The sequence below is a fragment of the Vigna umbellata genome, chromosome 2 (assembly GCF_029865625.1).
Source record: "Vigna umbellata cultivar VRB3 chromosome 2, Vumbellata_1.0, whole genome shotgun sequence".
In the NCBI taxonomy this organism is placed as follows: Eukaryota; Viridiplantae; Streptophyta; class Magnoliopsida; order Fabales; family Fabaceae; genus Vigna; species Vigna umbellata.
This window is the reverse complement of record NC_142166.1, coordinates 6,737,294-6,755,469: the sequence shown is the minus strand read 5'-3', so window position 1 is coordinate 6,755,469 and position 18,176 is coordinate 6,737,294. Positions and strand designations below refer to the sequence as shown.

Here is an 18,176-nt window from a genome sequence, read left to right as displayed (position 1 = left end):
AGTGACACGACATTTGAAATTTGGCACTAAATACTGTCGTCACTAACCGAACGGCCACTCTCCTGCAACCACCTGTTTTCCACTAAGTGAAATGCTGACTCTCCCATTGGCACTTGACTCCCACTACTTTGGATTTTTAGTGGGTTTTAATGAGTTCTGACAATTTTCATAACTTCATTTTTATTTATTTATTTATTTTATTTTGTGAAATATTCATTATCTCATTTTATATTAATAATAAATGTAATAAATTAGTTATAAATAAACTATAATGAGGACTATCTTTAACCACGTGGACATATGTTTGCCAACACCATTAGCCATATTAACAATTCTTAATGCCATTTAATAACATTAATTATATCAGTTCATTTTCAAAATTAAAATTAAATAACATTTTAAAACATAAATAACTATATTTAACTCTTTTTTTTAATCATATCCATCTTCCTCTCATCTTATCTCAATTTTCCTGTGAACTCGCACCACAATATATTTAAAAAACTAAAAACAAAAGTCATTAATTTAGTCTACTGATCCATACTTTTTTAGAATTTCTCTATTAAATTGTCTCTTCCATCCACTTTTGAATCTGACAGTACCACAGAAATATGCATTTTTTAAATATTGATTATTTTAATAGTGTTCAAGACAAGTCCTGCATTTACAGTAGAAAATTCGTCATGTGGCAAACACACATTTCCTTTTTTATCTCAATTATCCGTATTGCTCAGTTATGCTGCATTCTAAATCACATGTAATAAAAAAAGTCTTTAAATTATTCAACGCTTCCTCAAATTCTTTCCAATTTTTCATATTGCCTTTAGATTTCTATATATAAAAAATCCTTAGAGATAGTTTATGGTAATTTGAAATTATTGAAATAATAGCTCAACTATCTCTAAGATATCTAAATAACAACTATCAACTATAATTCAATAATTTCAAGTTATATCAAGTTGGTTAGATAATTTTAATTATTAGGTCAATCATTATATTAAAAGTATTCTTCTCGTCGTAGTTTTGTTTTTAAAACACATGATATTCGAGGTATTAAAACAAGTTTTGAATTTAAAATTAAAAAAAAATTAGAAACTTATTTTTATTCTCACATATAACATTAATATTCTAACCTCAAATATTTGCTTTAAAACTTAAAATTTGTTGACATTTTTTTTATTAAAGTGTATCTTGAAAGATTAAAGGAAGAATATATTTACAGATAATATTTTATGAATAATAATTCATTATTTTCCAAAAAATTCCAAGTAATAAAATTTGTTTATCCATAAGTAAAAAAAGATTATAAATACATGATATCATCGTTCCAAGATATATTAACTCACTTCTTTTACTCACTATTATATTCATATATTATACAATTTTTTTATTAAATCTATTGATTTAAGTGTCAAAAAAAATTTATATAAATGAATTTCTTTCTATTTCTCATTAGAAGTTAGACTTCTCTCGTTACGATACAACTAATCATCTCTTCAAATCCTACACTATATCCAAATACATGTTTTTAAAAATTTAAGGAGACAATAAAAAATATTTACACAATTGAAAATGAATATAAAATTATTTTAGAAATGAATAATTCAAAAAATGAAGAATTCAACGTAAAAAAATTCTTATTTTCCTGCTTTGGTGGTCACTAAACATTACCTCCATTTTAAGGGATGCTATTGCTGAATTTTAAAAGTTTAATAATCAGATACCTTGTTTTGAAAGTGTTTACGTTCATTGGTTACAGGAATACATTAATTAATGCCTTGATTTAGCATCCATTCTTAAGAATAATATAAAATTCTAGAGTTACTTTGAACATAACCTAAACAGAAAGTCAATATAAAACATGAGTGGCAGATCATGTTTCTTCAATTCAGTACTTAATTGCAGTTAATCCTGAAAGGATGAGAAATAATACTTAAAAAAATTTATAGTCACAACTGAACATGTTCACATAATTACTCTACATACATAACTTAAATATTCATGCTTACTTATAAAAAAAAACTAACCATTCATAGAAACTACACAAGTGAGTAATAAACTAATCAACACATGATTTGATAGAATTGAATTCATAAATAGTTTTTATAAAAGAAAAAAACAGTTAAGTTAGGTTTTTTCAACTAAGATTAATCATAAAGAAAAGCATTGTATGGAGATATTAAATTTATATTAAAGGGAGAGAGATTTGAAAGTAAGAAAAGATGGATGTGGGGACCAATTCCTTTGCTTTAAGAGACAAAAACATGCACATAATTGTGTACACAAGCCAGAAAGTTTCCAAGAAAAGTTGAAACATGAATTAAAAAAAGAATGGATAATGGGTGTGTATGGCTTTGGTATTTCATGATTGCATTAAAGCTTAGTCCTTGTTAGTGGTACGTTTGTAGGACACTATAAGTTGGCATTTTGAATTCCACCATATTGTACTTGATGTTGCACTTCCCAACCCTTCATTTTCAAATGGGGGTTAGCTAAGGCCATGTTTGTGTCCACATCCACCTCCCCAACTCCTAGGGCATAACTACCACAAACTACAAACTAGGAACACTTAAGGATAAGAATGCCCACAAACACTTCATTATGAAATAAATAACACCCATTTATATTATGAAGAACTCAAAAGTGGAATTTCACAAGAGAGAATGCAAAAAGATAAATATTATAATTACTTAATTGATTAGTATCTTGTTAATATAAATTTTCCTAGATTGCTTCTCCTAATTGTGATCTATTTTTGTTCTTCCCTTGATTACGAAAAGTGTTTAAAATATTTTGCATGATGCCGAAGAGAATATTTAATCCTATATGGATATTCTTGTTCATCATGGGCGAACATAAAGAAAGAAACATGTTATATTTAAAAGTGAAGGAAAAAAATAAATAAAATAGAAAAAGATGAAGCTTAAAGAGAAAAAGGCAGACACCGACCATCCATTGAATTGGCAAACATGCAGTCTGCGTACATGTGAAAACCACCAATCAATCATCTCAATTCGCTGTTAAACAAATGCATTATTTCATTTATAATAAAACAATAATCATAGCAGCAATAATTATCACTGTTGTAGTTGTCAGTCACATTGCATGTGAAACCAAATAAACTATAAACCCTAAGCACTTAATTCAAAATGTCAAGAATAAGATGCATCGTTGGTTTCTCTGCATTATCACAATTTATATCAAATTATGTTACTTATATTCGATGCATTCTGGATATTCCACACACATATAAGATGCCATTCTTTTCACTTTCCTTCACTACCTTCAAAATAGCCATGTTTTTTATAATAACTATTTCTTACTTAAGATATATATTCATTCATGTTGTTGTAACCAATGAAAAAAAGACTTTAATTAAATGTTAATAAAATGAAATTGCATTGGGAAGATACCGATGTATACCAAATAAAACTGAAATATAATGTGGGGGACCACTAAAACATAATCAAAAAATTTATTTAATATTTTTTCTATGTATTTTAATATTGGTTAAATTATTATTTAAATCACATAATTGGCATTACTTTATTAATAGTCATCGAATGAATATAATATATATATTTAGATTCTACACTTGCTACTTTTTATTGAGGATATATAGTCTCAAATCATAGACCATGCATTTATATTTTTCATGAACTTTCAAGTTTGTTAATGAAAGCTTATTTTGCTTGTGAACATTAATTGTGGCAATAAATGTCTCATTTATTGCTAGTTTGGTTGAGGCAAAGAATGGAGAGGGTAACACTAATGTTGGCTGTATGGTGGAAAAGAAAGAGGAGAGAAAGATATAATTTTAAAAATAGTGGGATCTATTTTATTATTTGAATTTATATTTACTTAACTCAGCCTTTCCTCTGTTTCTCTTTAATCAATATATTTAATTTTCACCATTTTTTTTACATACTTTTTTACTCCTTTTACATATTTTCAGTCAATTTATTTTTGTTCGTATACCAAATTGAACATTATTTTATCAAGAAAATTATAATGAGCATCTTGTTAAACCCGGTTCAGTGTTTTGTTCAAGAACACGCTCTGTTTCTCGATTTCCGAGTCTATCCAAAATTGTACAATGATGGCATATTTTATTAACTGTTCTAACATCTCTAGAAAGCATCTTTGTGTGTTGTTCTAATCTATGGCACCATTTAGCTTTTTTTCTTCTAACTTTTGCATCCTTCGTTATTCAATGTTGTGATAATTACATAATAAACACTTCATTATTCAATGTTTTGATAATTACATAATAAATAATAGAATTCTAATCTCATAAAATCATTTAACATCATTTACTATAAACACTGAACTTCCTTTAGAACCCCTAATTCCAATGAGATAAATCATAAAAAATTTATACAAACGGTTTGAGTCAACTTATAGTGATAAACATTTAAGATATTAGTTATAAATTATACACATTATCAAATTTCATGAGTCAACAAGGTTTATGGATATGATCTCTTGCATGTGTTTCAACACATAATATCTGCACTACAAGTAAAATTCATAGAATATCATAAACTTTACAATTGTATTTCAATAGTCCGAAAGATTAACTAGTTATAACTGACGCAAAGAATTCAAACTTCTTTCTAGAGACGATATGTGTTCTTGCAACCTCAAATAAGTCTTAAACACTTTGTAAAATAATTGTACATTGAAATTTGTGTCTAGTATGGAACTTAATAAAATTAAATTATATAACACAACAAATAAATTATTTAAAACCTTACACTATTAGTGTACTTTTAACTGCCGAAGTGTTAGGTTTCTTATGTAATGAACACACAAGAACCACAAGAGACTACTGAGGAAGAATTACCAACTGCTAGTGATCATTGCAAATTCAAACAATATTAAATATAACAAGTGTTACATAAATATAATTTAATTAAAAAAAACAAACTATTGTAAATAAGGTGTTAAGTACACTAGCTTTTTTTTTTTCTATATTTCAAGTGTCTCTAATAAATACTTTTGCACCTATTCACCTTTATTCTCAACAGTCTCTAATAAATTTTGTATAATCATGATAACCGACATAGTGAACATTGATGTAAAAAATCACACTCATTCTCATTTATTGTGTTTAAAAAATTTATCCAATTTTGATCCATTGTTGTGCTTATAAACCAACACCTCTATTTTTAGTTGGAGCTAAGATACAACCAAACACGTAGTCAAATTTGTGAACTCATTCCTACCACCAAACCACAACACCTAAAATTAATCAATGAAGTTCTTCTATTTTTACTATTTACGTAGCTATTTTATGTTGCTAAACAATTAAAAGTCATGTTGCATCAAGAAATTAATATCTCATTGATAAACCGTCTTACTAATTAGGACTTGTACCCTCTATGGTTGAGTCACAAGAAAGTGGTGTTCAACCATAGAGGCAAAAAAGACAAGTTGGGTTTCTATAAATAAATATCTTATGTCCTTATTTTAAGCATTGAGTGGAGGATAAAATATGTACTAGTAGAGTGGGAATGAGTCTGTGAGGCTAGAGAGAGATGCTCTTATTGTAAATTCTATGTGTAGATGCTGTTGAAATTGTATTGCAATATTCTATGAGTAGTTGAACTCTCTCGTGTCTGGGTTGGATGTAATCAGTTCTAATTCGTTGTACTTCTACTTTTTGGATATTCATTTATGCTTTCATTCAATAGTTTGTAGTTTGATTTGTATTTATTACTTGGATGACTTGATCACCCATCTTATTTTACTGGTTTTGATTGAGTTGGAAGACTGATCTTAAATTGTGGTCCAATCAAATCATCTCATTATTACTAATGACTTTTTCACATGGTTTAGAGGGTGGGTTGGATAAAAGAGTCATACACTTAAGACAAGGATTCATTCAACTGAGTGGAGAAATCACACTAGCAAAATGAGTCTAGATCTACCTTAGAGTATTCTCAGGACATTAAATGATTTGCATATTAAGTAAACCATATAGTAGTGACATAGTAGAAGATGAGATGAAATTCAATCATAGTCTCTACTCCACTCAATCGATATAATATATACTACCAATGTTTTCCAAATACAAAATCCAAAAACTAGCTACTAATATACTTACTAAATCCATGTGGATGTGATAACTCATCCAACTGTACTGCAACTAACTTGATGCATTTGTCAATAAATCACAGAGTTGGACAACTCTTTTAAAACTTGATACTATCTAATGTTAGGGTCTTGGAAACCTATAAATACAAAATTTCAACTCAAGTTTATCCATCAATAATGATGACAAGGATAACAATGACAACAATAATTGTAATCGAAATAGAGTAGTGAAAAGAAAGAAAGTTGGTCCAATTTTCTAACCTAATTCTCTCTTTAGTTACACTACACTAGTTGGATATAATATACTACATCACAAGAAAATCTCAACCTTTTAGTGCACGAAATAATTTATTACCACAACATAAGAGAGTTGTCATGTCCTATCAGTGTTTTCTTATCCTTCTCAACTATGAACATAATGTTTGGCTTCACCTTCGAAATTTTTAAGAAGATATTGTTGAACTAGAAGCACACACGTTTTTAACTACCAAAATTCAAATCCGTTATCTCGAATGAACATATCAATCTTTGGCCAAATTCATTGCATTAAACATTTCACGTTTACTATCAATTTATCCTGACATTCGTCGAATAAATTCACTGCAAATGCAAAAAATGTTCACTACACAAACACCCCCACAAAAATAAGAAGAAAAATAATCAAAGACAATTATATATATATATATATATATATATATATATATATATATATATATCAATTTTGTTTTAAAATTCAATTTTATAAGATTGAAATGGATTCAAAATTTACTTCTTAATATTATATTAAAATCATTTAAAATTCTATCTTAACAAGATTTTTTTGGATTCATTATATTATTGTTGGTGGATTATCTATTAAGATTTAGTCTCATACTTAAATGTTTATATCATATATATATATATATATATATATATATATATATATATATATATATATATAAATCTCACCTCATTTAAAAAAATGATTTTATAATATATAATGAGTATATAAATCTTAGCTTATAAGCATATTTGTCAACTAGTTTTGAACTCTTTTAATTGAATTAATTGTGAGTAGGTATACATGTGTGTAGGTTTAGGAATAAAATTTAAATTAAGTATTGATTTGGCGGCATTAATTGTATTCATTAAATCTGTAATTAAATTCCAACATAATTTTTGTTGAAAAATAGCATATAATATTACATAGAGACAGTATTCTTACTCTGAAATGATAATGTTGTTTTGTAATGACATTTGAAAGGCTGAATGGTCCCGTAAAATGTAAGTGAATGTCATGTCAACCCATATATATTATTTTGATTATTCTAAAACTGAGTATATGTATACGTAGACCATTCAATTCCAAAGTTAAAATATGGGCATGTTTTTACGTCAAAGTAAGATGGGTTTGAAAACGAAGGTCTTAGTTATTATTAGAGAACCCCACAACACAAGGGTTGGTTTTTGTTTTGGATACCCTAAGTTCAGTCTTCCATGTTCCCATTCCCCCACTAAAGCATGTGGACATCACATGCCATGAAATGGGGAACTACTAAACCTTGTCCAACCACCAACTTCTTTCATCACAAACGCCTCAAACTTTTCAGATCACCATTGCCCTTCTTCCCTTCAAATCGTTATTCTTCACCCCAATGTCATAAAACAATCATCAAACACCACCCAACACCTAAAACAACTAAAAATAGAAAATATTTTATATTTATATATATTATTTTCATCTTAAAATATTAAAAAAATATGTTTATAGATTTTTTATTTATATTATTTATCTTATTATTGAATGTAAAAGTTTTCTAACTTCTTACACCACCTTGCGTATTCTTAGCCCACGGAAGTAAACAAGTATATACAAACATATATCATGGGTGGTGGTATGAACCAAGGAGATTGGAAGGTCTAAAAGGGGTAAGTGAACATGAAATTCTGCACCCAATGTGTATGACTTATTTCCAAAGAGAAAATAGGGAAACAAAAGATATGTTGCAAAAAGGCAATGGGGGACCTTCCACGAAAATCCAGGACCTCCCTTCCATATGGCAAAGAAAGAATACCATTTGTCTCTCCTCTTTTCTTTTTAATAATAATAATAATAGAATCCACCATTAAGCATGTGAATCTATATATCAACATTAGATTGCTTAATCAATAATTTCAAATTATTTCGAATACGTTGTGTTATGTTAAAAAACTCAAACAAAGAATTTTGGGATGAATGACTTCCTTCTTTTTTTTTCAAAATGTGATAACTTAGTTCTTAAAATGAAGAAAATTTCATCTTTAAATATTAAAAAAAATCATTCTCTTTAGTTAATCTTTAATATAACACAGTATCAATTAACTTTTAAACATAAAAATTAATCATTAAATATCACAGCAAACTATAGAGAAAACATAATTGCAACATTTTTATATATTCATATATTAAATCGATATCTTCCATAATTCGGTATATAATTCCTCGTTTACAAAAGCTAAAAAGGAATCATTTATTCAATTTTGATGTTAGAAGTAGTTACATTTAACGTTTACTAGTTTATTTCGTACTTTTTAATTTTATTCTATTATTTTGAATGTCATTAGTCTCCATTTTTTTAAACAAGTTAATATTTTTTTTTCTATCAGACATGCGATGATGACATTATATTTTTTTTATTCAGGTCACCTATTTTTCTATCAACAAGTCAATTTTATTTAATTACATGCCCTTTATGTCAAAATACTTATTATTCTTCATGTCTTGTTAAATTATTCTAAAAAAAATAAATGATTGTAATGTTTTTTTAAAGAAAGTATTATTGCGCATTTAATTTATAGAAAAATTGTGTAGCTTAGATAGTAAAAAAGAAAAAAGAAAGAATAGAATGGAGTGGAAAAAAGAATTCACGTGTAAGCAAGGTGCGTGAGGAAGCGTGCAGCATGTGGTTGGTTACAGTCGGCGAGCTTTTTGTTTGATGAGATAAGAGAATTGAATAAAAAGAGTGATTTTCCTTCCATCTATACCCTCATCTCACGGATCTTGCTCCTATCTCTCTCTCTTTCTCTTTCTCTTTGTGTGCCTCTGTCAATTTCTCATTCTATAATATTCTTCCACATTCACACCACTACTATATAAGGCCAAGAACACCTTAGACCAACCCAATAGTTCAACACCAATGGCCTCATGGAAGAAAACCATTGCCACCCCTTTCAAAAAGGCTTGCACTTTCTTCAACCAGCAACCCCCCAGAGACCCTAAGAAGTCCCAAACAGGTTTCTTTCTAAGTTTTTCTCTCTTTTCCCTCGTCACTGTCTTATCTTAAATCATTCATGTTTTCCTTTTGTGTGATTCTGCAGAGCAAGAGAAGCGGATTATGGATCTTCACGGTGAAGTCATGGCATGTGGCTATGAAGATGTTCAAGTTATGTGGTCAATTCTTGACAAGTCTAAATCTTCCGCCTGCAATATAACTTCATCATGACACCTCTTGAAGGATTCAACTCCGTCATGATTGTTTTGGTGGATGCTGTCAATGTAAAGAGCGATATGTGTAGGTGTTTGATAGCTCTGGATCAGTGCCCCTTCTTCATGGTGCCGATTTCACTTTCTGATTCTTGCAAGTCAATGACTTATTATTAACAGGGAATCCACATGATTCGTTCGAGCAAATCATGGAGAGATTTTATTTTCTTTTTTATCAAATGTACATTGTTTTATCTATTCTCTGTTTTTCTCCTCTGTTTTTTCACTCTTCAAGATGCTCTTTTTCATCATGCTCTTATCCAAAAATATATTTTGTTTTTCCTTTTAAAATATAATGACAACACTTAAGTTGAAGGCAAAATTTGATGGAAAAGTGGCATTTCGATTTCTAATGGATTACGTACAAATGTTTTTTTTTATCAAAATAGATAGATAGATCGATTATGTATAAATGTTTTGTTTTTTAAAGATAAAGGCCAACCTTCAAAGTAAAAGCAGCCATGGTCCCACAAAGCTTTTTAACTTTCGACCTTTTATATAAAAAAATTTATGTCAAATAAATTTGAGTTAGAAGTATACAGGTACTTCGATCAACTAATTTACAATTTTAACCTGTAAAGAAATTAATTAATTTTTATTTTTTTACATACTATATCTTTAGTAGTTTCTAAAGAAATGGAATGTATCAATTCTTTTAAGTGTATGTTTAAAACGATCAGTACAATATCTTTAAATATTTAAATAATATTTTAATCCTTATACAAAATCAAGATGTTTTAATTTTGAAATTATCAGATAAATTTATAATGTTTTTGTTATGTTTTCTTTATAGTTAAATTTATTTTTAACTTAATGCTTCTAAGATAATTATAACGATATTATATGCTGTTATATTATATTATATGTAAATAAAAGTTCATTAAAATATTTTTTTACAAATTCGGATTCAGAAAATGAAAAGGAAGTGTGTAAGAGAACATGCATAGAGAGCTATAAAAAAAAGTGAATTTCATAAATGATATTTCAATATTTTTCTTTTAAAGGTTTTTAAATGTCTATAACAAATAAGATTTGTAGAAATAATTTGACAATATATCAAAAGATAAGAGCTTTAGAGACAGCAGAAAAATCAGCTGTAGAAATAACCTCATGTAATCATCTGCATCCTTAAAAGAGGAGTATAGGTATAATCTAACAAAAAGATAATTAAATCTCCTAAAATGTCCAATTTAATGTAAGACATGTTTAAGTGGATTGATACGTATCTATAACTAGCTTATGCTTTATTGAAAATTCTAAAAGTTTAAGTTTAAGTTGCACATGAGGTTAAAATAAAAATGTTGAGTTTACATAACAAAGAAATGCTAGGAATATTGTAATAAGAAAATAATTTCGACATGTAACTCTTTTTTAAAATTTGACAATTTTCAAATATTTTGCCTTTCACTTGCAAACCATCTCATATATAATTCTTTTGACAAAAACTTTTAAACTAAGGAATTTTTTTTTACAAAAATTACGGATTTTTTCATACAATTTTTTGAACGAAAAATATTATCGGTGATATGCACAAATTTATTGATAGTAACAAGTTTTTACTGTTATATTCATTATAACAACTTTTACATTATTATCATTAACAATTCATCGATACTCAAAAGGAATTCATCACTAACTCTCTCGGTTAAGTCAGACCTAACCATACATAAAAAAAGTTATCAAGTTTAACATCTCTCCAAAGATATAGCACATAATGTTTTGATTTTGGTTACCATGTCAATCTACTCCTCTTCCTCCATTGATTAGAACTTGATTCTAATATAACGAAGGAGTCTTTTGAGGGGATAATTAACATAATATCAATGAGACTTGAGTCTAATCACATAAGTGATTTACACCACATTCAACCCAAAACAACAATGAGTTTATGTTATTGGACTTTCTCATTTCAATCTAAATGTGAGACTTAGACTCACTTGGTTTCCCAATCATCTCTCCCTCAAGGATGAATCTCTTCCACTTTAGTACATTTTTCCTTGAACATAAGTATTTTCAACCACAAGCATCTATTTCATACCACATGTAAACGGGACTAGCTTACATAAACTCTTTGTAAGAAAGACTTCAAATACAAAAATTATACTGTATGAGTCATCACAAAAAATAATGATTAACTCTTATATAATTGTTTGGAATCACGCAATAAAAAAATAATTTCTTCAAGTAAAAATACATATACAAATAAAAACATAAATTTAAATAAAAGCACACAATAAATTTTACATTGTTTGACACCTCATGACCTGTATCCATAAATACTTAGCAAAAATATTATTAATCAACATGTAATTTTTTATCAAACATAAAGTTTCTAACAAAAACTAAACCATCTCATATAGTTTCTTTAACAAAAATTGCAAATCATATCGAGCAATTCTTCTAGCAAAATTGCAATCCATGTTTAGTAAATTTTCTGCCAAAAATTGCAACCTTCTCATACAATTTTTTTAAATAAAATTGCAAACCTGCAAATGACATACAACTATACACCCAAGACACTTATTGTCAACTTTTCATTTTTATAATAATTTTCTTATTCTCTCTTTGATGAACAAATGTTAAAGAACTAGCAAGATATTTATAAACACATTATTTTACTATTTTTTGGATTGAGAGTGTTACTCATATCTTATATATTATGTAAGTTGAGTTTAAATCATAATTTAAAATATCTTTCTAATAAGTTTTCTATAAAAGAACATGACATTTAGATAGTTAATTAGTGCATTGTTGGATACTAAATGCAAAGGCTACTGAATGACGAACACCATTTTAAATTTTAGTTTGTATTAGAAGATTTTGATTTAGGTAAGGTTATTCCTAAATTGGAGTGAAGATTAATAGAAAAAAGAAATAATCTTAATGAATAAGGAAATAAAATCATAGTGAAGTTGTTGAGAAATATAGGATTCCATGGGCCACCTTGTTGGCGAGCCGCCGCGCCTCACCAGTTTGAATGGGGATTTGGTCAAATATAGCACAAACAAAACAAACCTTACAAACGCGTCCTCCATTCTAAACATGATGAAATTTATATGCATCATTTCCCTCAATAAATAAATGGAATACATTCATCTTTCATATACTCTATTGTTATGTCTTAATTAATTTCTTAATTAAATTTCAAGCACCAAATCAATTTAGTTATCATTCTTTGACTCTTTTAATATGTATTTTGGTAATAGCTTGGTCATTAACAACTTAAAGTCAATCCTTGTTACAGTTTTTTTGTCTTCTTACTAAAAAGGCACCTACTTCATACATATGCTTACATTTCACATAAAGCAGAACATCTTTTTAATTAATCGTGTCAAATGCAGCTAGTTTTTTTCTTTTCCGTAAGAAAATGCAATATTAGAATTGTCGGTAATATTTTAATATCCTTGCATTATAAATATTCTTTAATATTTTAATATCCAGACAATTAACTTTCTTAAAAGAACTCAAAGTCTGCTTTAGAAAGTGGGATACCACAAGATGAATTTATGTGAAAATATCTACCCTAAAACTTTAACACGTGTTTTTTAAATAATTTTAAATTTATTTAATATATTTTATTATCTCAAATCATCTAGAATGATGATTATATATACTCATAATTAATTCAATTTACAAATTGTTATCATCAAACTAATATATTTATTAAATATTAAAAAATTATGAAACGGAATCACGACGAAGAAAAAAAATAAAAAAATATATAAAGAATCACGATCACAGTTATTAAGAAAAATTAAAAGAAAAGTTTTTAAAAAAATGGTTAGTAAAATTAAATTAAGTTGGGGAGTGGGTTACGTGTTGAAAAAAATGTATTAATACCCGATAACATCCACATGAAGAATTTGTTTGTATGAAGAGTTTGAGTGGTGAGAAAATTTGAAATTGATTATAGAATCTGGAATAGCGTGATGGAAATTGAAGATGAGTGTGAAAATGGAAGATGGAGATTAGGGAGGAATGGTGTGGAGAAGAAAAATGGAGGTGAAGATAGAAAGATAATCGGTGTCTCTATGAATGGTGATGAACAAAATGTATTGGGCTTCTAGCATAATAATAAAAGGTGTAACACAAGAAAAGTTAGGTGCTGTGAATATTAAAACCCTGAGACACCACCCAACTTCTTCCTCCACCACCTCAATTCCATAATTGTCCCTCGTTGAAAAGGTAACTACCATGTTTAAAAGAGATATGAAAAGCTCAAAACGGATTTTCATATCCGTTAATCCTTGAACGGATGTTCACGGATATCAACTTTCCCTTTAACATTTTTTAGAAAAGCTGGGTCAGTTTCTTGTTTTCTTTTTTCTCTTTCCTCGTTTTTTGTTCATTTTGTTTGTTTTTATTTTTAATTACTTCTATGATTTATTTTTTCATCTTATATAATTTTAAAAGGAAATTTTCTATTTCATTTTATTAACTTAATCTTTCGATTAAATTTTGTAATTTTAAATGAAAAAACTGATTAATTTTATTTGAAAAAAAACTTTACTTTATCATTTTTTATTTGTTATTTATATTTGAAAATTTTTAACTACTTATTTTTATAGTTTTTAAAAAATAAATTTTATTTATCGAGACGAAATTTGCTGATTACAGATATCATTAGTTCAATTTACACATTGTTATCACCAAACTATTTTATTTATTAAATATTACGTGTTAAAAAACCTAAGAAGACTTTTAAAATTACCAATTTAAAACAAGTCATTTTTATGGTGAAGAAACTTATTTAATCAACTCTTCAAATTCTATACAAACCTTTGTTTTAAAAACATCATATTCTCGACATTTAAAAGCTTTATATTTATAGTTCGACAAGAAAGACCATTATAACAAAAAAAAAATATAACTATAATTTGAGAAAGTTTTAGGAGATATTATTATAGTTTTCTTTTTACTATCAAGAATTATACATAAGGTTTGAATTTAAAATCAAATTCAAAGAATCAACTAGAAAACACATTTGAAAAACCTAATAAAAAACAAAATAATTCAGAAAATCTAACAAATAATTAAAAAAAAAAAAACGAAGTAGACGCTTGAAAAGAAAAACGGAGGTGAAGTGAATGTGGCAGAAGGATAAGGTGACGATAAACCGGAGAAACATTGGTGTCTGTCATCACTGTAAAGTTGGAAACAATGTTAGCTTCTTCTCTTTCCTTCCTTCATTCCTGCGGATTCCCTTCTTCCGCTTCTTCTTCTTCCTCTTCCTTATCCACACTATCACAATCAAACCCCAAAACTTTCGTGGTTGAAGCCAAAGTTAGGACCCGAAGGGAAGACAGAACTGCGCGCCACACTCGCATCAGAAAGAAGGTTCATTCACTCGCTCACTTTCCCCGGTTTCGGCTTTCATTCTCTAAAGTTAAAGCCTTTTCTTTGTCAGGTTGAAGGGACACCCGAGAGGCCGAGGTTGTCGGTGTTCCGATCCAACAAGCACCTCTCTGTGCAGGTGATTGATGATTCCTCGATGCACACGCTTGCTTCGGCTTCCACAATGCAGAAGACCTTTGCTGAAGAGTTTAATTACTCAGCTGGCCCCACAGTTGTGAGTTCTTTTGATTGTGTGTTACATGCTGTTTTGATTTTGTTGCTACCTAATGTGTTCGACATTGGCTAGGAAATTAATAAATTTCCCATTTTCGTATTGAAAGACTGGTTTTATTACCTTCCAAACTTTTACTCTGACATGTCCAATGGACTTGAACATTAAGGTAGGCCACTCTTGCCCCTTAGGAACAATACCTCGAATACGATGACCCAAATGGTATCCAAATTGATAATTTTTTGTTTCTGCCCTTGACTTTGAAAACCCCCTTTTTTGTCTCTGCATTTTTTACATACCGGAACTTTCATCCTTTTGTATAACTATGATATGTTGCTGTAGAATTACTTCTTGATATGTGTCTAACTGGGGGAGTGGGATAGAATCCGTGTGTTTCATGGCTAGGGTGTTTGTTAGAATGATTGCATAGTAACTGTCTAGTAACTTAAAGGGATTAGCCTGAGCGATGAAAATTTTGGTATTAAGAAAATGCAAGAATGAAAAGTGGCGATTTTAAATGTTTTGGAGGCAAAAAACAGTTATTGTGTTGTGGTACTGAACAGGTACTTGATGATATGTCTAACAGGGGGAGGGGTCAAAATTCTTGTGTTTCATAGTATGCTGTTAGAAATATTACGAAGTAACTGTCTATTAACTTAAAATTGAGTTATGAACGTTTGGGTATTTACAATTGCAAGAATGATGTATTACAATTGACTTCATGTTGTCATAAGTCATTGCAGTTGTCGTTAATTTTCTTTCTCTCTGTTTATTAATAAACTGGATAGAATGCCTTTTAATGTTAGCTACAAGATCTTTTCCTGGATATAAATTCCAAGTGTCATATTGTAGAAACTGTACCATTAAAAAATACCACGGAAGGACCCCAACTTCATTGTGTGAACATATTCCTGAAGATTTTTCTCTTGCCAATTACTAAGGGAAACAAAAATCACATGAAGAAGAAGGAATCCTTGGGTTCTTGAGTATAAGTATGCATGTGTCCTTTGTAGTAATCATTGTAAGTCAGCTACATCAGTTGCAGTTGAATGTTCTATTGTCAATCTTTGAATTGGTTTGGTAATGAGTTTCTGGAAATGGATTCTTGCATAAGTTACCTCTGAATCTCTGATGACTATGTACTTTCTCCATGCCATTTTAATTGCTTTGTTTTTATTTGGTTCACAACATTCTATATAACTATAGAAGAAAGAAACAATTTACATCTATAAGTTCATCTCCAGTTTCGTGGTGATACTAACACATTACTTTTAACTGACCATCAGGTACATATTGTTTCATTATTTTTCTCAGATTTTTTAATGTATATACTAAAACCATGATGCAAAATGTCAAGCCAAAGCTTCTACCCAACAGTGGATTTTTCATGGTTTCCTCAGAAGAATAATACTCCTGTAACTCCATAAGCTGTGTACTGCATGATGGTCCTGACCCTTTGAATTTTTTGGTTTCAGGAAGTAGCAAAAAGGATGGGTGAGATCATTGCAAAGTCCTGTTTGGAGAAGGGGATCACTAAGGTAGCCTTTGATCGAGGGGGATACCCATACCATGGCCGTGTTCAAGCACTTGCTGAAGCAGCTCGTGAACACGGCCTAGATTTCTAAATGAAGTAGTCCCTGTCCTTTGTATTTCCTGTTTCAATTTGTAACCGGAGGTTTCAACAATTCTTTATAATGACATTTTCCTCATTTCCAGCTACTTAGATATGATCACAATGGCTCTTATTCATTCATCAGTTTCTTTTTACTTGAAGACTGTTACATCTAGTCATAAATGTTGATAATGATTATATAGTGTTCAACTCTTACAAGCATAAAAGTTTTGGACAACATGTGATATTTAGAAGCTGACAGAAAGCAGCAATCTATTTATAAAAAGCCAAAGCAAGAAACTGGAAATAGACTCAATCATTTCAAGCTATAAGTATACTGTTAAAGAAGACATGTAATCTGAATTTCTGAAGATATAACTAGGCCTAGCCAGTGTTAAATGAAATCCCAGTACCCTTTTTGTCAACTTCTGCTTAAACTGACTTGGTTTATTACTTGCCCCTCACATCCAACATCACACTGGATGCTGCATCTTGCAGAGGAATAATCATCAAAATAGTTATTACTTAAATTTATGCAAAATTAACTGAACATGTTGTATAAATCATACTCCCTTCTCTTTTCATCTGTCACAATATTTATACAAAAGTTTGTTCCTTTTTATAGCAGTGATATCTTTGCATCGACTTCAACTTTTAATTATTTAATTTGTCTACTAAATACTCCCACCTAAATTTGCACTGATGAGTTTGTTTTAATTTAAAGATAAATATTTATGTTTTATTATATTTTAGTTTTTTTTTTCATTGGTACTAGGCTTTTGCAATTACTAATAGAGTAGTGAATCGATTTTTCAAACATGTGATAAGAACCAAAAATTCTATGAAACTTGGAATAGAGGATGATAATGCTTCAAAGATAGTAGAAACTATCTGGAGGTATTTTGAATATGGATTTGTACTTAAATGTACCTACAGACCCTTGACTTGATTTGAATAAAAAAGTGTTTCACAACATTTTGAAAAATTACCTTCCTAAATTTTATTAAGAGTGCAATACTGTTTTTGGGTGAATCAAAGTTCAGATAGAAGTGAATGTACTGTTTTAAAAGCCTGAAACTTGTATGAATTGATAAATTTTCTATTTCATCTTTTCTTTCTCTACATTTCATTCATTTCTCCTATTTGTTTTCATCCTAATAATTTATTTTTATCGAAGTTATCGTAATTTAAGTTTTTTCCTTGAAAGGACGGTGCGTATTCTAAACTAATTCGTTCATAAGTCAAAGAAAATTTTAAATTAAAACATTAAGAACCTCGCATGACTTCGCAAACTCATTACTTTTATTTTAAAATTTTTATCATTTGAAATTTTTTTTTTTACATATTTCGTAAATATGACACTTTAAATACATGCACTGGTATTAAAATCGACTCTC

General features: G+C 28.9%; 2 protein-coding genes across 2 annotated transcripts; both read left to right on the top strand.

Moving 5' to 3' along the window:
• The first annotated feature begins 9,115 nt into the window (after window positions 1-9,115).
• Window positions 9,116-9,954, top strand: LOC124844747 (uncharacterized). Its single transcript, XM_047321749.2, has 2 exons — window positions 9,116-9,351; window positions 9,436-9,954. The coding sequence occupies exons 1-2, from the start codon at window positions 9,255-9,257 to the stop codon at window positions 9,558-9,560; spliced, it is 222 nt and encodes a 73-aa protein (XP_047177705.1). The 5' UTR covers window positions 9,116-9,254; the 3' UTR covers window positions 9,561-9,954.
• A 4,708-nt stretch (window positions 9,955-14,662) lies between these two features.
• Window positions 14,663-16,886, top strand: LOC124844749 (large ribosomal subunit protein uL18c-like). The gene is made up of 3 exons (XM_047321752.2): window positions 14,663-14,938; window positions 15,009-15,170; window positions 16,643-16,886. The coding sequence occupies exons 1-3, from the start codon at window positions 14,762-14,764 to the stop codon at window positions 16,790-16,792; spliced, it is 489 nt and encodes a 162-aa protein (XP_047177708.1). The 5' UTR covers window positions 14,663-14,761; the 3' UTR covers window positions 16,793-16,886.
• The last annotated feature ends 1,290 nt before the right edge of the window (window positions 16,887-18,176 follow it).

What these genes read in the sequence shown, in the direction of transcription:
- LOC124844749 (XM_047321752.2), top strand. Translation starts at nt 14,762, where the DNA reads ATGTTAGCTTCTTCTCTTTCCTTCCTTCATTCCTGCGGATTCCCTTCT. An exon ending in ACACTCGCATCAGAAAGAAG is followed by an intron (nt 14,939 to 15,008) that starts GTTCATTCACTC and finishes TTTCTTTGTCAG; the next exon opens with GTTGAAGGGACACCCGAGAG. An exon ending in ACTCAGCTGGCCCCACAGTT is followed by an intron (nt 15,171 to 16,642) that starts GTGAGTTCTTTT and finishes TTTTGGTTTCAG; the next exon opens with GAAGTAGCAAAAAGGATGGG.
- LOC124844747 (XM_047321749.2), top strand. Translation starts at nt 9,255, where the DNA reads ATGGCCTCATGGAAGAAAACCATTGCCACCCCTTTCAAAAAGGCTTGC. An exon ending in CCCTAAGAAGTCCCAAACAG is followed by an intron (nt 9,352 to 9,435) that starts GTTTCTTTCTAA and finishes GTGATTCTGCAG; the next exon opens with AGCAAGAGAAGCGGATTATG.